Source organism: Mirounga angustirostris, unplaced genomic scaffold, assembly GCF_029215605.1.
Source record: "Mirounga angustirostris isolate CCGP_5_RB_7025 unplaced genomic scaffold, mMirAng1.0.hap1 SCAF_17, whole genome shotgun sequence".
NCBI lineage: Eukaryota > Metazoa > Chordata > Mammalia > Carnivora > Phocidae > Mirounga > Mirounga angustirostris.
In genome coordinates this window covers 6,400,208-6,422,593 of record NW_026991725.1, presented here as the reverse complement: position 1 = coordinate 6,422,593, position 22,386 = coordinate 6,400,208, and the positions used below count along the sequence as shown (strand labels likewise).

The following is a 22,386-nucleotide window of genomic DNA, read 5'->3' as shown; positions in this document are numbered from 1 at the left end:
TAAGCATAAAAAATAAAAATTTAAAATCCCATCACTTAGAGGTAACCACCATTAATTTTAGAAAAAGTAGGAATATGTATATTATTAAGTAAAAATGAAATACCATGGAAATCTTGTCAAAGTACTGTTCTTTTTAAACTATCTTTTTAGATTTAAGGTATTTCCAACTTCTCACTACTTAAAAATTTTTGACAGCATCTGTCAAAATAAAATAACTAATGAAAGTGAATCATTTCTCCACTGTAAAAATCTACATCTTTTCAGTTAACCAGTTACTATACCTTGTGACAAAATTGAGGAACTGGGCTTAATTGTTAATGCCTATAAACACAATTTAAAATGTCATCCATATTGCCAGTCTGCCCTCCAGTAAGGCTGTCCCCAGTTATTCTCACATTGAAGCATTATGTGAGAATACATGTCCTCACATCTCAAACTAGACACTGTCAATCTTTCTGTCAAATTAGTGAAGTATTATCTCTGATTTTGTTTACACGTCTTTGAATACTAAGAAGGTTGAATCTTTTTAAAAGCTTGCTAGCTAGTCATCTATACTTGTTGCCGTAAGAATCGCCTGATTGTCCTTTAACCATTTTTCTAATTAGATTGCTTATTTTTCTTATTGATTTATAAAATTACACATTCATATTAGCTTTTTGTATGTTACTTTTTCCCTGGCCTATCACTTGTTTTTAACTTTAGATTTTTAGTGGAGAAATGATTCACTTTCATTAGTTATTTTATGCTTTCTAACTTTTGCATCATACTTGTAAGAGCTTTCTTCATATTAAGATTATATTAATATTCATCTCCATTTTTTTCTGAAGTTATGTAATGTTAATTTTTACATGAGTCTTCCGGAATTTATGAGGTCTAAGTTTATTTTCAGATGGCTAGAGACCAGTTCTGTCACAATGAATGAATGATCTTTTCCACACAGATCTAATACCAATTTTATCACAGGCTGAAGTCCAAATGCACATGGAACTATTTTAAAATAATGCTTCAGTGATCCACTCATCTATTCCTATGTTTATTATACCATACAATTTAAGGTTTTTTGGTTTTTTTTTTTACCTGTATAGTATGTTCTACTATCCGTTAAGTAAATGTTCTTAGAAAACTTCCACAATATTCCTTACTATTATTACATATTGTCCTAGGTTAACTTGAGACTAATTTTAAGGCTTAAAAAAATCCTAGGATTTTGTTTGTGACGGCACACTGACATAACATATTTGGAAATAAGTGACTAATTTATTCCGTTGCGTCTGCCTACCCAAGAAATGTATTTATTCTTTTAAGTCTCAGAAAAGTTACTTTAAGTATGATTTATCTAAGTTCTGCAGATTTCTTGACAAATGCATTATTGGTCATCATATGTTGCCTGCTGTTACTATGAGCAGGATTTACAACAGTTTGTTGTTGCTGTTGTTTTTAATTCAAGTTAGCTAACACATAGTGTAGTACTGGTTGCAGGTATAATAGTAGTTAACATTTATTGAGCACTTATTTTATGCCAGGCACGATGCTAAGCATATTTATTTCATTTAATCCATCAATTCTATGCCTCGTTTTCTAGATGAGAAAACTGACACACAAAAGCTTAAATAACTTGCCAGAATGCCACACAGCTAGGTGTGGAGATTTGAACCTAGTACTCTGGCTCCAAGGACAGTGCTTTCCATTGAATACTTTGACTAGGTAATCTTTACTTGTATATTTCAAAGTATAAACACAAAGGACCCTACTTCCAACATGAATTTGCATCTGGGAAAGAAAACATCAATCAAAAATGGGAGTTCATGACTATAATGTGCTCCACCTTCTAAGCAGTCCATACCTTCCCATCAAGAATAGTCTCCCATGTTGCTCTTTTCTTGCTTATTGGACATTCTTCCATTTCCTGCATGGCTACTTCATATTCCCCATCTAAAAGCTGTAAGCGCCTGTTAGACAAACACATACACTTTAAAGTAACCTGTGTATTATTGTAAGTACACAAATTCTACATCTTCAGATTTATACTAAAGAGCATTTATTAAATTTATAAACTAGCTTACATACCCAACGAAATTTTGAAATATACCTACTCTCCATTCCTGACAAAAGCAATTTTGATTTGCACTAATAACTATTACTACTAGAGAATTATTTCGTTACTGTGGCTAGTCAGATACAACTTATTATACTAACATATAATATATGCCTAAATTCTCAAAACTTGGTAAATTTTAAACATTAAGTATAAAGCACAAGTGTAGGCTTTATACTTTAAGAAAATGGGATAACAACAGTGTTACAATACTTGCGTTAGGTAACCACTAAGAGTTATGCCTCTGTCATTTCTGACTATTGAAAAAATTTGAACTAGAATTCTTGAATTTCATTCATGACCAGTAAACTTGATGATTATGACTCTAGTAACTCTAAGATCCTGGGGGCACCTGGCACATATAGGTGCTCAATAAACATTTCATGGATGAATAAATGAATGAAATACCAGTTGAATCAAAGAATTATGCCCATACTCACAGTATAGTTTTAACGTATGTGTGCATATATGTGTGTGTACATACAGTTTGTATTATTTTTTTTCATACCTTTTAACACTGGTAACACTACTACCCTAAACACCATTCTTCAACCATGCTCAATGATTAATTGTATGTCACAGGAATCTGGTTTCTCTTCATCAGTCTTGGAATAGTTCTGTTAGGACAGCTAACATTTATTGAGTGCTTACTATGTGCCAGGCATTATTTGGAAGACTTTACATGTTTCACTTAATTTTCCCAACTCTATGAAGTAGATTACTCCACTCTTCAGAAGAAGAAACTGACGCAAAAGGATTAAGTAGCTTGACTTAAGGTGACAAAGTAGGCAGCGCTAGCAACTGAATCTGGGTAGCCTATCTCTAAGTCTGATCTTAATACCAAATGATTTTGAGACTTAAGAATTTTTGTCTTTATGCTGTGCGCCTTGAATTTATTCTACTTCAACAGTGTAGTAGTAAAGCTATTCAACTTAACATTTTAAAAAGCTATTTTTATGTATTTGTATAGGTAATAATACATTCATATACTTCTAAACTGAAACGAAGCTTCCCTCATGCATTTACATGGCTACATAATATTCTATTTTATAGTTGTACATTTGATAGCTACAATCCAATTTACTCTCCTACCTGTAATGCATGAGGAGGCCCTTTTTTTCCCACAGCCTCATCAACAGTGCTTTATCAGTTTTTTGATCTCTGCCAAACTGGTAAGTGAAAAAATGACATCTCAGTGTACTTTTATATTCAGATGTCTTATCTTTTAAATGTTTAAGAACCACAAATATTTTCCTTTTTTGTAAACATTTTTATCTCTAGCTCATTCTTCTACTGGGCTGTGGTATTTTAATGAGTATGATCTTATTACATTAAAGAAATGAGACATCAATCTACAGCAGGAGTTGAAGTTAATTCTCCCTTGTCATCCTTGTCATTTTATTTTTGATTTAGTTTAAGAGGACTTCTTTGTTTTCAGAATAAGTTTTTAATTTTGCTTAATATTTCATACTTTCTCTATATGGTTTTTGAATTGTGGTCATTCTTTAAGGAGACCTTAACTTCTTTGAGATTATAAAAAGAACTTTTTACACATCTAACTCCTCAGATCTTGGCTTGCAAATACTTTTCCTCCATTAAAAGGAATCAAGACTAGGAGCACCTGACTGGCTCAGTCAGAAGAACCTGTAACTCTTGATCCTGGGGTTGTGAGTTCAAGCCCCATGCTGGGTATAGACATTACTTTAAAAAATAAAAAATATTTTTTTGGGCTCCACAGTGTGGAGCCCACTTAAAAAAAAAAAAAAAAAAGGCAAGGGGGTGGGGGACACCTGGGTGGCTCAGTCAGTTAAGCATCTGACTCTTGGTTTTGGCTCAGGTCATGATCTCAGGGTCATGAGATCAAGCCCAACCCCCATGTCGGGCTCTGCACTAAGCAAAGCCTGCTTGAGATCCTCTCCCTCCCCCTCTGACACTCCCCTCGTTCACACTAGTGCATGCTTGCTCTCTCTCAAATAAATAAAATCTTTAAAAGGAAAAAAAAGGGAATCAAGACTGAAGAAATGGCCAATTCCAGAGCAGAAGTAGGAGAGGGAGAATGTAAGCCTGGGCTATCTTATTATTCAGAAAGTAAGGAAAAACAACAAAAAATTAAGTAAAAAAGACATATTGGACCCTGTTTAGAGGGGCTCCTCCTGACTAAATTTGGGACAACCTGAGCATTAAAATGAATACAACATGAGTAGATTAAAGCAGAATGAATAAAAATGGAATTTGTTACTGATTAAGAAGAAATAGATTAAAAAATTGATAAAAATAAGTTGAGAGGAATGCTCTTCTATTTTATAGGAAAAAATGCCTATAAACATGGAAGAAATGACAGAATGTTAACATTTTGGCAGCTGCCATAGGAATAATTTTTTCAAGCAAGAATCACTGATGGATGCTAAACTTTTGGGTGGAAGGTTTTTGGGCAGAAAATGCACATTTACCCAGTTGAAACTGAGATTACCATAGAAATTATGTATTAATTAATTAAAGGGAAAAGATACCGTTACAATGGAGAAATACTGTGACCACCACCATAACCAAGTGATCAAACCTAATTTTACCTGCATCTGTGATGTACACAAAGAACACATTACTGTTCAGGGTATCCTGCCCAAAATGTTTAACCTGAATCTAATCATAAACTGAGAGACATTTTGCAGAACTACAGGCCTGTACTTTAATTTTTTTAAATTTTATTATGTTATGTTAATCACCATACATCATTTAGTTTTTGATGTAGTGTTCCATGATTGTCTGCATATAACACCCAGTGCTCCATTCAATACATGCCCTCTTTAATACCCATCACCAGGCTCCCATCCCCCTACCCCCCCAGGCCTGTACTTTAAAAAAGTGTCACAAATAACAACGAAAAGAGAAAGACAGACTCATAAATACAGAAAACAAACTAGTGGTTGCCAGAGGGGAGGAGTGTGGGGGAAAAGCAAAATAGGTGAAGGGGATTAGGAGGTAAAAACTTCCAGTTATAAAATAAATAAGTCACAGGGATGAGAAGTATGAGATACGGAATACAGTCAATCATACTGTAATAACTTTCTATGGTGACAACACTTATCGTGGTGAGCACCACAAAATGTATGCAACTGTTGGAATCACTATGTTGTACACCTGAAAGGAATATCACGTAAAAAAGGCAATATTCAAATTATAATTAACAATAAAAAGTTTCACAAAAGGCAAAAACAAAAGAGAAAACAAAGGGTTGGAGAACTATCCCAACTGGAAGGAGACTGAATAGATATGGCAACTTGCTACAGATCACAACCCATGGGGTGGGGCTGGAGATGGGACAGCTACGAGGGGCATTATTGTGGTCAACTGGGGATAGTATTTGTTGTGTTATGTTAAAGTTCCTGAGTATGACAGGTGTATTGGTTACACCAGTGGTTATGAAGGAAACTGTCCTTGTTTTTAGGAGATACATACTGAAATGTTCAGGAGTGAGGAATGAAGTAGTATGTCACATTCTAACTTTAAAATGGTTAAGCACAAGATTAAATACACACTCACAAATAAAGCAAATGTGGTAAAATGTTAATGACTGATGAATCTAGGTAAAGGGTATGTGGGTATTAATGATCTATCTATATTGTTCAACTTTTTTATAGTTTAGAAATTTTCAAAATTATCGGGGGAAAATTCTCCCATGGTTTCTACTTGGTACTTTTAGTCATTAAATAGAAAGCAGCATTTCATACATACAAGGAATATGTTAATACATGTGTAAGGCAGAAAGAATTTTAAAAAGCACACAATACCCACCCCCATGCTGCCTAAAACAGAATACTGACCAACATCAATGAAGCCCACTGTGTCACATCCCAGTTGCTTCTCCCATAAACTTTAACTATGATCTCCTAAAACATGTTTCTATTGTTTCCCATTTAAATCTCTAACCTACAAATTTCTGACTTTAAGAAGACACTATAATGGTTTAATATAAAGTGATATATTCTAATAGTAATATTAAGTGATTTATTCTAACACAATACAGCAATACAGTAGCCAACATTTATGGCATTATCCTAACCATCTTTGCTTTCCTATTAAAAGACTTGTAACTTTCCTCACCTGGTGGCTAATAAGCGACAGTACTTTTTAAAGAGTAGGAGGAATGTACTAATTGCTTTACTTGCCTGTTTCCCCTATGCCTAACTAACAGTGAACTGTGTTAACTACCAGCAAGCAGACAAAAACAAGAACTCATGGCACATTACAGGTTCCATTCCCCAATCCTGTCAAAAAAGAATGCTGCCTTTGCCTCCTAGATATTCTTTTACTGGCACTAAGATGCTTCACTCCCCCAAAACTGGAGATGGTGACAAATCCAGGTGTTCTTTGCTACCCTGTGCCAAATACACAGAGCCACACGATGACAACACACAGATTTCTTCCTTAATTTGATAATACATAACCTCAAGATTTGCACATGGCCCATTTCATTCAGGTCTCTTTCAAATATTACCTTCTCCTAGACCTTTCTCTATAAAACAACCATTTATTCTATTTTTCTTCACAGCACTCACCAATAGTGAGTTACTGTAATTTCTGGGTGGTGGTGTCTGTTTCTTCCACTAGAAGTTAAGTCCCACGAAGGCAGGGATTTTGTTGCCTTTTCACTGCCTAGAACAGTGTCTGACAAAGAGTAGACACTCAGAAGTGACATGCCTAATAAACAATCTTAACTGAGCCATTCAAATAGCAACTCATCTATGTTTATTGCTTTCTATGTGACAAAGAGAAAAATTCAGTATTTACAAACTTGTTTTATCATTTATAAGAATAAAGAGAAACAAAGGCAAAGAAATATCACCACTATATTATTCTTCAGAATAACAACATTTCTAGAACATTAAGGGAACCTCACTTGTCCATCAACATTACCTGTTTTTATCAAATACGGTCATTTGTGCAACAAATGTCTTTTCCCCATCTTCACGATTTCGTTTTCTTCTAGCTGGAAGTTCTTCATTGACATCTGAATTTCACAAACATTTCTTATAAGTCAAATATTCAAACACAAAGGTCTTTTTTTTTATATGATCCCTTATCCCAAATTAGGTACAAATTACAATTAATTTGTGATATAATGTCCAGACTTACACTTTTCAATTTTATGTTTTACCGTATGTGTATGTCCTTACTAGGCAAGGAGAAAAAAATCCTCACTTATGGTTACTTTTCAACTCCAAAGGCTACTTCAAGACTCAAAGATTATTTCCCCAATGGTGCCTCTCCACTGAACTTCACATATACCTCTATTATACCATTCAACATCATTTTGCTACAATTACTTATATCTATCTCTGCACTCTAGGTCAGCTTTTGTGAGTTTCTGGAGGATAGGACTGAATGTTTTAATGATCTTGGTATTTCCAGCACTTATATGTTGGTTGAATGATTACCTCAAATGTGGATTCAGAACTGTTGGGAAGACAGAAGGACAGATATTGATAAGCAAATATAATAAAATCTTAATTATAGAATCTAAGTGCTGGGTAGACAATGTTCACTATATAAAACTCTTTGGACAGTCACATATGTATGAAATTTTTCACAATAAAATGTGGGGGGGGGGGGATGAATTCATTGTTTTGTTTGCTGAGAGACTAATTTGAAATACCAGTCTTCTCCATCCAGTGTTCAACGTACTTTTTTTACTACATGAAATATGTTTCATCATGTAAAAATGAGAACTTTACAGATTAAATACCTAGTACAGCACAACAGCCAACCGTTTAAGCTCTAGGGTAATCTACCATAAAATTAATTATCTCATCAGACTGTAAAATATCTGCAAATAGAGGTCATTTCATGCCTTTAGAATGCATGCAATTTACTTCTAGTTCTGCACTATTTTCTTCCTTGGAAAAGCAAAGTTTAAAATAAAACTATTAAAATAAAAATTACCAATATTTTCATTGGTTTCTCCATTAATCATTCCATTAAACTCTCTTCTTCCTGGACGAGTCACTCTAAATAGCAATGAGTAAGACTTCACCATATGGCTGTTACTAGGTTCAAATTCATTACTGGAAACTGCAAGGGACGGGAAATTTCCAGGTTTTGTTTGATTGAGATCAGGATTCAAAGGCACCTGCTTTTTACCTGTAGGAACTTGCCTTATTGGACAACTTACATCCTGCAAAGGCAAAATTATGAAATTATACTTATTTATGCATGTGCAATTCTTGTAAGAATTATAATAAAACTTATAATCACAGATATAGGAAACATCATTACCAAATGGCATGCTAAAATTCTAACCATACTTCTGAAAATTGTGATGAAGCAAAAAGAAAATTTGGAACAGCTATATCCCAAATACTATTGAGGATTTCTTCAATATAATGAAAATGATACAGTATATCCAATATTTAGCTGATGGTCATCTGAAATAGTTTTAAATTAGAAATATGGATAAAAAATAAATTGGAAATATGGAATTAAAACCAAGCTTAAAATGTTAAGCTCATATAAATTAGTAATCTTTCCCCTTAAATTTTCTATTTTATTTTTTTTATAGATTTTTTTTTAAAGATTTTATTTATTTATTCATGAGAGACAGAGAGAGAGAGAGAGAGGCGCAGAGGGAGAAGCAGGCTCCCAAGGAGCAGGGAGCCCGATGCGGGACTCGATCCCAGGACCCTGGGATCATGACCTGAACCGAAGGCAGACGCTTAACCATCTGAGTCACCCAGGCACCCCTATTTTATTTTATTTTTTTAAAGATTTTATTTATTTGTTTGACAGAGAGAGAGAGAGAAAGTAAGAGAGGGAACACAAGCAGGGGGAGTGGGAGAGGGAGAAGCAGGCTTCCTGCTGAGCAGGGAGCCTGATGCGGAGCTCGATCCCAGGACGGATCATGACCTGAGCCGAAGGCAGACGCTTAACGGACTGAGCCACTCAGGCGCCCCTTAAATTTTCTATTTTAACAAAATAATTGATAGGACCATTAGAAATGAAAAAAGATGATTATAAAAACATCACTGTCAACGTTATGAAATAGTAAATCCATGTATTTAAATGTTGCTTAATAGAAGCAATATTGTTCATCTTATGAATAATATTTTGTAATTATATAACTGGAATTATGCTTAGTTGAAAAACTGGAAGATGTGGAAGACCTTTATAACAAGATAGTGGCTTCTTTTTGAAAACAGAATACATTCTTATTAAAAAAAAATTCCACTCTACAAAGAAGTATAAAATGAGAAATACGTAAGTTACCCCCACCTCCCCCAGGTCCTAGAACTCCAGAGATGACTAGTATTAGCAGTTGGTTATGTATATCCTTCTTTTTTTTTTTTTTTTTTTTTTAAAGATTTTATTTATTTGACAGAGACACAGTAAGAGAGGGAACACAAACAGGGGGAGTGGGAGAGGAAGAAGCAGGCTTTCTGTTGAGTGGGGAAGCCCGATGCGGGGCTCGATCCAAGGACCCTGGGATCATGACCTAAGCCGAAGGCAGATGCTTAATGACTGAGCCACCCAGGCGCCCCTATGTATATCCTTCTAAACAAATGTTTACACCTATTATTTTTTTGAAACACAAAAAGGACACTATAATTATATTCACATTTTTTTTTGCCTGAATTTTTAAGAATGTTCACATCATTGCTTATCATGCATATGGAGATTGCATGGGAGTGGGGAATGATATTTCTTAAGTTAAAGTTTTGAATATATACTTACACTGTTGTCTCCTATCATCTTAGTCCACTCCATACCAGTGCTTTAGTAGTGCTCAAGCCCTGTGTCACCATACTATGATTTTGGAAGAACATCAACAATAGGAACCTCTATATAGGTCATTCCTAATCTTAAAATACCCAAGATCTTAAAGCTACTAAACGTGTATCTGTTGGCTTTAGTGGGTTGCTGAGAAAATTTAACTATCATAACATGTTTCTGTGGTGAAAAGATGTGACCTTATAAATAAAAACTTGAGGCAATGTATTAATAGGTCAATGGCTAATAACACTGGCAACAGAATTTCTTTGCCCGAGAGTAGTGTTACAAGAGGTAATCCTTTTGGGAAAAACTCTTGCAGCCGTTATTTAAATTTCAATTGGTACAAATTGCTAAAAAGCTGAGAGATCGAAGTGGTAGGGAAGCATCTGAATTTATGTCCTAAAGTGCTAAAAGATAGCTTCTTCCCTTCAACGTAAAACTCCTATAGCAGAAAGTTTTATGCAGATACCTCAGCCAGCCCAGAAAAAACAAGATCTGGACAGTTGGCAAAAAAGGTTATCAGTTTTTTAATTCAGCCATCACCATATTTAAAAGCTTTCAAGGTTTGGGGTACCTCAGTGGCACAGTCGGTTGGGCGTCCAACTTGGTTTCAGCTCAGATTGTGATCTTGGGGCTGTGGGATTGAGCCCCTCCTTGGGCTCCGTGCTCTGTGCTTGTTGCAGAGTCGGCTTGGGACTCTCCTGCACCCTCTCCCTCTGCCCCTCCCCCCAACATGCTCTCTCTCTCTCTCTCTCTCTCTCAAAAAAAAAAAAAGAAAAAGCTTTCAAGGTTTAAAAGCACAATATATATGCATGAACATACTCAATTAAAAAATTATTCCTCAATCTACCAATATTGTGTTATATGTTACCTTTCTTTTTTTGTGGCAAACCTTCACAAGCAGGACTTCCAAGGTAACAGAATTTTGTTCATTTTCTGAGTTTTGTGATGGTTTATCTAAATAGAAAATCAAAACTTTAAAAATGTTTTTGTTTAAAAATATAAGTATTGTACTCATTTTCCTAAGAAGTCTGGGAATTTCCAAAAAAAAAGACTTCCTATAATAAAGACTTCTCATAAGTTTACTCATTTTTTCCCCCAAAACCAGTTCCAATTTGCAACACTCTTTAAAAGCCTTTATATATAGTCATTTAAATAAACCTTTCACAATACAATTATAATTACCTTCCTACAATACTGTGATTTCCTTTTGATTCAAATAAGATGTTCAATTATTTTAATTAATACTAAAAACATTTACTGATTATATGGTTATAAAGATTTAACATTTATGATAATAAGAATATAATAAACTACTAGTCGAAAAGTGTTTTTGACAAATACAGTTAAAGCTTCTTGGCAGAAAACACAAATGAGACAGTCAAGACAGACAGCCACACACAAAATAAACATTTAAAATTTTTTTCCTTCTCCCAAAATCTATTATTAGAAAAATTACTTAGTTTAAGATACACTTAAATTGAACTAGTTACTATTATATATTTTTTATTTTGAATGCACAGCAATATCAAACCAAAAAGTTCTTTGATTTGACTAGGACTTATGATCAAAGGAATTAAAATAATGGATTTCATATGTAAAAGTTATATAAACAACTATATTATCATTTCAAAAGAAAGATAGTTTTTTACCTTTTCCCTAGAATTTCTCTAAAGCCTGAACAGGATAGCTAAATTTAGGATATTATTTACTACCTAGGGGAATCTCTCTTGGTTTACAAAGTTTAGGGATTTTAATTTTAAATAATATTATGTCTATATTCTCTGTTATCAATTAACTGACAAAGGCTTTTACAAATTAAGGTTCTAAAGTACTTCTCTATAACTTGTCTTTAATCCCAGAGGCATTATTAATAGTTCAAACTATTTAATCAATCATCACTAGGTTTCAATAATATACAGAACTACTATAACAGCTGAATCTATAAACAAACAAAAATAATTTTCCTTCTGAGATTTTGGACACTTTTTTCTACTTAAAAACATTCTTCTTATATAGGGTGTGTGCATAAAATACAATCAGTCTCTTTGAAAGTTGTATTCAGGCAGGAAAAAAAAAATTCAGTGTTTAAAATGCAGTAACAAAAATGCTCTCCAAACCATACTCACCATGAAAATAGTACCCTAATAATCTTTGTGTATTCATTCTAAGCAGTTTCAAATAGTAATATATAAACAAAAGTCTTCATTTAAAAACAAAAGGAAAAATAATCAGATTTTAGGGATCTTGATGTTGGTTTTCTATCTTGATTTCTTAAAAATATTATTTCTTAAAAAAAAAAAAACTACAAATATACCTTGATTAGACAAGAGAGGCAATATAGCTGCTTCTTCCCAACTTCCACTAATTTTCAAAGTTATAATGGGAAATTATTTTCTGGAAACAGAAGTACCAACAGAGTTTACTTTCTCATTTACCTCTAACATCAGAAAAAATAAAAACTTCAAGTGAATTTGAGCAATTTTGAACTCTATGTATTTTGTCATGTAGACAGGAAAAAAGTTTAATCAGACTACTCTCCAATTAATTTCAACTAATTCAAGTAAAATTGATTCAACTTAAATATTAATCAAGTAACAATATTAATTAGTAAATATTCAATTAACATCCATCATCAATTTCAGTTATGGATAACTTACATATGTTTTATGTATGTCCCTGGGAACAAAGGGCTAATGAACCTATAAAATTCAAACCATAAACTTTAAAGTATTAGAGTCCATGTACTTTAAAAGTACGACAGAAAACCAAGTATAAAGAATGATTAGAAATAAGGACTCTATAAGATGATTATAAGTAATTTAGGAAAAAACATAAAAATGCTCCTCAGTTTACTTCTATATAAAAATGGACCAGATCTAAGGCAAAACCAGAAGTTACATTAGCTAATAGAGATATGACCAGATTTCAAATTCTTACATAAAAAACCTGACTAGTTATCAAACTGTTCTAATATAACCACATTATTATTAAACTTTATTTCTTACTAAACAATACCAAGGATGATCACCTTGACATGTTTTCTTAAAAAGATTTCATTCCATTACACGGTAATAAAGATGGATTAAGTCAAGCAGCATTTTATCCATTTTGAAACCAACTGAAACTTCACCTAACATGCTTTTTTACCTCTTTTAATGAAGTAACAATTAAGACTATATACTTTTCCTTGTAAAATATCTAACATATTGATATATCCCACTGGTAGCAGTAGTTGTTTCTATTTTATTATTACTGTATTAAAAAAAAATATGATGCAATACCATCAACTAAAAATGCTCATGCAGAAAGGATTCTACTCAGGGGACTCTTCACCTATTTCAGGTTCTAAGACCATTTAAAGTCCAAAAAATATTGGAAATAAAAAATGGCAAAATCTAAGAAATTTAATTGTATTGAAAAGATTTTCCCATTATTTTCTAGTTATAACCTCTGGAAAGATGATGACTCTGAGTAGGGTAAGATAATGTTATGTAGCTTTTTTTTTTATCAACAATTAGTGTCCTAAAAAGTATGGTTTATTAGAGATAAGAGTTGGAATTTCATACAGCAAACATTTACCTTCAAGAATGATCACACACAACACTGAATAATTTTAACAATTTCAAAATCTTGAAACTTAAATGGCTAGCAGGAAAGCAATAAGGAAACCAGGCTATGAACAGGATTTTATATATATGGTCCACCTACAAAAGCTTTTAAGCCAGTTTCTTAAAATTTGTTCCTCAAACAACCTATTTCTGAATTATCTTGGTGCTTTATTAAAACGCAGACTCCTAAGCTGTATCGAAACCCTACTAGATCCGAGTCTTTGTCCAGCTATACATATTTTAAACAAACTGCCAAAATATTTCTATACACACAAAATTTAAGAACCTCTACTTTTAAAGTTTAAACAGGTATGAACTACATCTCCCACATCCCATCATCAACCACAGAAAGTAGTAACTGAAACTGTTGGAGAAGTCAACTAAAGAGAAACTGAATTACCACAATCGACATTTTTTCCACCAAGTATAATTTTATAAATTTACACACATACACAAAATAATTTCTTTTTTTACATTTACAGAGGCGTTTTATTGTTAGAATGCCAATATATTTAAGTACATACCATTTTTGTGGAAGAAACCAGTAAATGTAAGCTGCAGATGGGCTGACAAGCTAAAAAAAAAACAAAACACAAAAAACTTATCACTTTAATGCTCTATAATAAAAATAGCCCTAAACTTTAAAAAAAAACACTGAAATCAAAGTTACTTCAGCTCATTTATAAATGTTTGATTTTCTTATTCTTAATTTTGTGCAAGCCCATGACTCTACATGTATACACTCTCTATATACATAAAAACAAAACAACCCAATACACAAATACACCAAAGGAGTAAGTCAGAAAAAAAAAAAGATTACCAAATGAGGGGCAAGATTATTTACTGTTTTAGTACTCTACCTATAAAGTGTGGACACATTTCCCCTCCCACCCCTCAAAAGAAAATTTTGATAAGGATAGCAGAGTTCATGCGAAAGTGTCTATTTTATTTTAAATAAAATAAATTTTAATTATTTTAAAGCTATGGAAATTCAATCTCGTAACAAATGATACAGAACCATCACTTTCTTCTTCCATTAGGGGTGAAATATACAATTACAGATCTGCTATAGATTTGTAATTTATTGTCTCAACATGTCATTTTCATTTAGTTTTAGAAGCAATGGAAAAGGAAAAATAAATTAAATGGATCCTTTTGAAAATTATCCAATAACAAGAGAAAAACTATTAAGATGAGAGAGAATAAACAGAAACATTCATAGGCTTTTGTAGTTCCTTTAAACTGCAAAAGAGAGCAATCAGTTAATTAGAAACCATTCATAACTTTCTAGAACAGTTTTTGTCGTGTGATACAGACAGACACCAGATTATAAAGGACTAGACAGAACAGATGTTGGGGGAATGGAAGCAACTGATTCCTTACTCAAAAAATGTACTAGTGTAAAAGGCAATAAGGTGACAATCTAGTCATTCTTATAATCAGAGGGAAAGAGTTATATAAAGACATTGAGGCAAGAGAGTTTTAAGGAGCAAGTAATGATTGAAAATAAGAACATATTATAAAGAAGTTAGCTTTGTAACTCTGCCCAGGATTCCTCTCGTTCTTAAAGAGGACAGTGATCCTTCAGAAGATGTGAGGATGCCTCTATCTTCTTACCGAGGTAAGCCATGAAACTGTATGCTAATAAACTACAGGGTGGGGGGTCTCACAGGCCATTTCCAGAACACTACTAAGAAAAGTATGCTAGGATATCAGTAAAGGACAAAATGACTACAGAAGAGTAGAAATGGAAGGGTCCAAGCAGAGTTTTGAAAGCATAAATATGAGAGAAAATGAAGAATAACAACTATAACTTAAGTATCAACAAAATAAAAATGGTACACAATGGGATTCTTGAAAACAGGTAATTCGTGTGTATTACTTTCTGACATGAATCAGATAATATTTTTAAAACACATAAGGAGTGGGAAGAGGAGGGCTGACCATAAAAGGGGCATGAGGAAATTTTTAGGAATCTTTATCTTGATAGTGGTGGTTGTTACCTATGTACAGCTGTCCAAATTTAGAACTATACACCAAAGAGACTGAATCTAACTGCATGTAATTCACACCTCAAAAAAAGTACATTAAGGGGAGATACTGTAGAGGCCCAAAGGAATTTTTCAAGATGATGGAAACATTCTATATCTTGATTGTGGATATGTATTCTTAACTTGTATACATTTGTCAAAACTAACTATATACTTAAGGTGGGTGTATTTTACTGAATGTTAGTTATACCCAAAGAGGATTTTCAAAAGTATTATCTGCCATCTACAAGATCTATATGCCATTTTACTAAAAGATAACCTATAAAAATAGTTCCATAAATGTCACCTTACAAAGCAGAATTAGCAAAACTCCAAAACATAACTGAAGACAATCCATTAGCCACAACCAAATCTATCCTATTCTTAATTGCTTGAGTTAAACCTACACACCAAGGCCAGGTTAATTTTCTTAAAACCCCATTCTGAATATATCATTCCTCTCTCCAAATTTTCCAATGAATCCCTAAATGCCAAATCTTTTGTCTAATTGCTGTCTGTAATATGGCACCCTTTTCTTTTTATCTCCATTAAAGCCCTATGTAGAAATAAACAGGTCAGAATGGTAAAACAAACAGAAAAATCCAAGTTTAAATTCTAGCTCCAGTTATTAGCTGTGACCTGGTATCTATAAAACGAGGAAATGACCTAAAATTGTGAGGCTTACATAAAGTATCCATCAAAGTACTCGCTCCCTCTTCTATAATGGCCCCATTCCCAACCATCCCAGAGCTTAATGATCACAGCTTAATCTCAAGTACTTGTATTTACCACTTTTTTGTCACTTTTTTCACACACATACTACCTTTCGAGACAATCTTTTTATTACATCAGTGTCCCTCGCACCTAGCAGTGTCTTACAGAAAGGCACTCAACATACTTTTCAGAAGAATAGCAATGTCCTCCTAGAGTAAGATTTTTTTTGTTTTTAAATTAAACTCTATGTCCAACATGGGGCTCAAACTCACGACCCAGAGATCAAGAGTCCCATGCTCTACCGATTGAGCCAGCCAGGCGCCTCCAGAGTAAGAGATTTTTAAGGCCAGGGATCATGACCCATTACATTGTAGTGCTTACAGTATTATTTACATTGTTTTTATAGAAAATGTGGTTCTAAGTTCCAACTCTGAAATACCAGAAACATCTTGCATTGATCTACCCCAGAAAATATTTTAAATTAGTGCTACTCAACATATGGTCTGCAAACTGAGGTCACTAGGAAAACCTGTTACCATTCCACAAGGTAAGAAACTGAGAGTAAGACATGAACACTTTTATAGAAATTTAACATTGCCATAACATCCTTCAAGTTTGTGATCAGTAAGTATATTTACAAAAACATCGATCTATGCAAGACTGAAAATTAAACACAAGTAGGTCTTTCACCACAGGTGGTTTGAGGTACAGTTTTAAATGGTACGTTTTAAGTTAAATAAGATAGGAAGCACATTCAGCTATCATTCTAACATTGTTTCTTTAGGAAAAGGAACTCCAAATTTCTTTTTTTTTTTTTTTAAGATTTTATTATTTATTCATGAGAGACAGAGAGAGAGAGAGAGAGAGAGAGGCAGAGGGAGAAGCAGGCTCCCAAGGAGCAGGGAGCCCGATGTGGGACTCGATCCCAGGACCCTGGAATCATGACCTGAGCCGAAGGCAGACGCTTAACCATCTGAGCCACCCAGGCGCCCAGGAACTCCAAATTTCAATTAACCAACTTAAAAAATAACTTTGTGAATGTGATTTGCTATGTACAATTTCCCCTCTAACTCCCCCTCCTGAAAGTAAACACTCTAATATACACCTAGAATAAAATATAACAATGAGGCCTAGTTTCTCTCTTCCATAGATGCTTCATAAAAGAAAAAGGGCAATTTTCTTTCCCTTCCTGATTTACCGTACCTCTTCCCTCTCTTGTGGCTGTATCCACATCTTAATTGTTAAACTAAATCAGAATGCAAGGCAAAGAAACATGTAGGAATGGTCAGGCCTATTTGGTTTTAGGCTGCATGTGATCTAACTTAATCAGGATTAGCTACCAGGATAAGGATTTGGTTCATCTTTGTGATACGTTCCCTATCCATATCTTCTGAAGAAGCAAGCAAAGGGACAACAGGAAACCAGGTGAGGAATTTGAAATTCTGAGGTAAGATTTCAAGCATAAACATCTAACAATTCTAAAGCTGTCTGCAGAACGAAATTAAATAAATTTAAATTCATAAGGAACTAACATTCTGAGATGCCATTCATGTAGAAAACTCAAATTTTAAGAATAGCCAGATCTCACTGAAGGACCAAGATTTTATGCTGGAAAGAGACCAAAATTAGTGCCTCTAATTTGTACACATTAATCTAGTAGTGGCAGATGTAAGGCTTCATTTCTAGAGTTACTACCTCATAACAAGATGATAAGCTATTTGGCATCTACACTGTTAGAAGTTAGTTAACCAACTTCTCTTATACATGTATAAAACTGAGAAACTGGTGACTACATCAAGCCCATTATTCTGGGAATCCAGGGTCTCTTCTGAGGTTCAGACACAAGGATGGGAACACTTTGTAATGAGAAGATAAAGCTGAATGAGGGGAGGGAGTCCTTTACAAATAAATAAATCCCCTTCTAGAAGTACAGTAGACAAAACATAAAGGAATTATTGTTAACTCAACGATTATACAAGGAGAAACATCTTAAAAATTTGTTCTTAAACACTTAGATTTTAAGAATCAGATATGCACTGAGCAACTGATAAGGCACTTTCAGGTTAAGTATGTAAAAAGAATCTATGGCCCAGGTTCTGAAAGAGGAACAACTAAAACTCAAACATGAAAAGATTCTGATTTAAAAATAACTTCAAAACTTGTAGCCAAGGGGCGCCTGGGTGGCTCAGTCGTTAAGCATCTGCCTTCAGCTCAGGTCATGATCCCAGCATCCTGGGATCGAGCCACCCGTCCCTGCTCAGCGGGAAGCCTGCTTCTCCCTCTCCTACTCCCCCTGCTTGTGTTCCCTCTCTCGCTGTGTCTCTCTGTCAAATAAATAAATAAAGTCTTTAAAAAAGAGAGAGAAAAGGGGGAAACACATCAGATCTTAATGGTGGAAAAGACATACAATTGAGCTAAGAAGCAGACTTAAGTTTTAAAAATGCAGCTAAATTGGGCGCCTGGGTGGCTCAGTTGGTTAAGCAACTGCCTTCGGCTCAGGTCATGATCCTGGAGTCCCTGGATCGAGTCCCGCATCGGGCTCCCTGCTCGGCAGGGAGTCTGCTTCTCCCTCTGACCCTCCCCCCTTTATGTACTCTCTCTCATTCTCGCTCTCTAAAATAAATACATCTTTAAAAAAAAAAAATGCAGCTAAATCTACAAAAGAGAAGGGTAGGGAAATGCCATTAATTCAATATATCTATTTAAAGTATTTTATGGCTTTCTTGGGATAAAGACCAACATCCTTCAATAGCCTCCAAGGATCTGCATTATCTGGCCATGGTCATCTGCTCTAGCCTTAGACACTCTCCTTACTCTTTCTAGTCAACTACTCTGGCCTCAGATGACATATCTGTAATATTCCCTTTATTTAGAATCACCTATCTGTTCACCCTCTCAGTCCCCATTTTACTCTTATATCCATCTTTCATATCTCAGCTCATTTTTTTAAGGAAGCCCTCCCTGACCATCAATCACTATTCCCAAATCCAAGATCTCAAACAAGAGCTGGAACACCTGCTTCAAACATTCAGTTTCCCTGTATTTTTCTTTCCTAGCAATTATTTTACAATTGTACATATTATACAATTATATCTTTTTCCTCCATAAAGGCAAGGTCTTCACCTGTTTTGCTTACCATTATATCCCCTAGGACTAGTATAGAGTTTTGGACCTGGTACACTAAGAAAACTGGAATCTCAAAAAAAAAAAAAAAAAAAAGATCTAGACTTCTTTATACAAAAGATGCTTAGAGAAGAAAGATTACGAATTCAAAAGCTTAGGTGGTAACAAATAAGTGATGAAATGCAATTTATGTTATCTACTAAAACACTGGCTTGAAATGTTCCTAGTGAAAGTTCTAGTTCCGGTATCTTTGGAGGGGATTTCTCTAGCTGCTAACAGAGGACCAGGAATGGATGATGATTAAGGGGAAGAGAGAGCAGACATTTTGCTTTTCATTTGACCCAAATACTTTTGCAAGCAACTCCAATTTGGAAGTCCCTTCATGATACCTTTCAGCCAGTGGACATGCTCTTAAGAAGTCAAAGGAGTTAGGATTACAGAATTCCAAAATGGGTAGTACTAATAGCACAAAAGACTCCTGGGATCCTGTAGGATAGAAAACTAAAGACTAGAGATTTATTCCAGTAAGCCATAGTACTTGGTCAAAACCCAAAATAAATTCAAAACCCACAATAAACTGGAGTGCCAGAAATAAGAACTGAAGAAGACAGACTATAAGGAATTATGTCAGACATTCTAAAAAGAAAATAAACATTTTAAATATACTCCATTACACCAAAAAAGCGAGAAACAGCAGAAAAAACTTACAAGACTAAAGGTATAACCACTATGAATTTCTGAAATCTGCTAATTAGTATGGAGTTTTCAGAAGCCATTCTTCAAGAAAAGAAACAATTTTTTTTAAAAGATTTTATTTATTTGTCAGAGAGAAAGGGAGAGCGAGGAAGAATAAGCAGGGGGTGCGGCAGGCAGAGGGAGAAGCAGGCTCCCTGCTGAGCAAAGAGCCCGATGGAGGACTCAATCCCAGCACCCTGGGATCATGACCTGAGCCAAAGGCAGACACTTAACTGACTGAGCCACCCAGGCATCCCAAGAAAAGAAACAATCTTCAAGGATGGTAGGGTTTATTACTGAAGTAGGGTTACAAATGTCAAATATGGCCTATTGCCATGAGTTGACTGACATCTTCAAGAAGTAAAAACCATGAAATGTCCTTTTTTTTTTCCTATCAACCACTTCCCCTAATATATTCTGCCAATATCTGTGACTAGTAAACACAACCGTAGATCTAGAATATAAAATAATAAAAGATCCTCAAACACCAACTTCATTTTGAAACACAGATAATGCTGGGAATTTGCTTTGGTTTATAACTTACTACAAATGACATATATAAGTCAGGCAGTTGATTGTTCTAACTTTGAGGTTGTAATACTACAATATTTGTGTATCTTGATATTCCCCCGAACTCTAGAGAATGAAATACATGGGGATTTGGGAGTAGAAATATTATAACTTTGGAAGTGCTGAAAGAACATGAGTTCCAATGGAAGACTCCCAGACTACCACTGTTGAACAAATCCAGGCTCCAACTAAACTGATTAAGATCTGTCTGAGATGGTACAGAATAAAAAATATAAAGGGAAGACAGATACGTTTTTGTATATGATTTAACTTCTACTAATTAATGTCAGGGAAAAACAAAGATTAATTTTGTTCTCTTATAAGAGAGTTTGACCACAGATTTTACAAAGTTTTATAGTGCTGGCGTGACATATTGGTGTCTAGGGAATTTCTTACAATGCTATGTGATATGTTTAATGGAACAACAGGATCATGCCTAATTTGAGATGAGAAATACATTGAAGTAATTTAATAATACTGAGCCTTGAGGATAAACTTAAAGCAATATCCCAATTTAGTTTAGTGTCTCTGGGAGTGACACTGAAACATTCATAAAGATCTTGGGGGCGGCGGGGGGGGGGGGGGGATGCTGAATCACTTAGCACAGTAACTCAACACCTCTGGGGCCTAAAGTGCCTTGTTGGGTATTAAGGTCCAACATAGTTAGGTCTGTTATTTATTTATTTTTTAAGATTTATTCATTTATTTGACAGAGAGAGAAAGCAAGCGCACAAGCAGGGGGAGCAGCAGAGGGAAAAGCAGGCTCCCCACTGAGCAGGAACCCCCCCACCCCTCTGAGCGGGACTCAATCCCAGGACTCTGGGATCATGACCTAAGCCGAAGGCAGCCGCCCAACCAACTGAGCCACTCAGGTGCTCCCTAGGTCTGTTATTTAAAAAATAAATAAATAAAAATAAGGGAGAGAGCAAGAAAGAGGGAGAGGGAGATTGATCAGTCTTGGGGGATTGAAATGGCCAATTCACTAGTCCCACCGGATCCTAAAGATTGAAAAAGTTGTTTTTCAAAATTACAGGAAGGAATTCTTGCAACCCTCTGATACTTCTGTGAGTGAGTTAAAAACACCTCTGTTACAGTACTGGCCTAGCTGTTGAACCCACCAAGTCAAAAGGAACAAAATTATTGGGTGAGTGATTATTCAGAAACAACTGACTAGTATTACCTATCTCCCTCACAACACACATTCTAAGGGAAGCTCTGTAGTATTTGTCAAAGCCAATGTCACAATGAGATAGTAGTAGGTTTAGCAGTGATAAAGACAGAAGCTTGATGGGAAAGATAAAGAAAAGGGTCAAGTTTTCTTCTTGGTTCATTCTTCCTTCCCATACAAACCCTGAAAGACCTGGAAGGCAAACTATTAAAATGTTCAGGAAAGAACCAGGAAAGCTCAAAGACGAGGTTCTGACTACAGCTTATACTTTTAAGTAAAAAAGGCCCTGAGGATCCCAAGAGCTCTGTCTAGGGTAGGTGACCAGACAAGGATCTGGAATAGAAATTCAAGCAACAGAGTTTATATGTACTGAGAATATCCTCAGTCCTATTTTATGAGGTACTCCTTGGGCAGTAATAGACAGATTAGGTAAAGATTTGGAATCTCAGCTTCTAGAATGGACTATCACAGTTTATTCACAAGTCAAAATTGCCTAGATTTGGAAATATAAATTATAGTTCAGTCCTACAAAAGTGTAAGACATATAATTAAAAATGTGATTTTACAATTCAAGTA

The 22,386-nt window shown here is 34.7% G+C and overlaps 1 protein-coding gene across 3 annotated transcripts in view; it reads right to left on the bottom strand.

Moving 5' to 3' along the window:
* Positions 1-22,386, bottom strand: part of SUZ12 (SUZ12 polycomb repressive complex 2 subunit) — a 42,847-nt gene that overhangs the window by 11,737 nt on the left and 8,724 nt on the right. For all 3 annotated transcript variants that reach the window (XM_045889435.3, XM_045889433.3, XM_054510956.2), the window contains 5 exons: positions 13,995-14,044; positions 10,731-10,816; positions 8,036-8,267; positions 7,010-7,103; positions 1,844-1,949 (listed from right to left, as the gene is read on the bottom strand). In XM_045889435.3, coding sequence (XP_045745391.1) covers positions 1,844-1,949; positions 7,010-7,103; positions 8,036-8,267; positions 10,731-10,816; positions 13,995-14,044 — 568 coding nt within the window. The remainder of the gene's footprint in view (positions 1-1,843; positions 1,950-7,009; positions 7,104-8,035; positions 8,268-10,730; positions 10,817-13,994; positions 14,045-22,386) is intronic.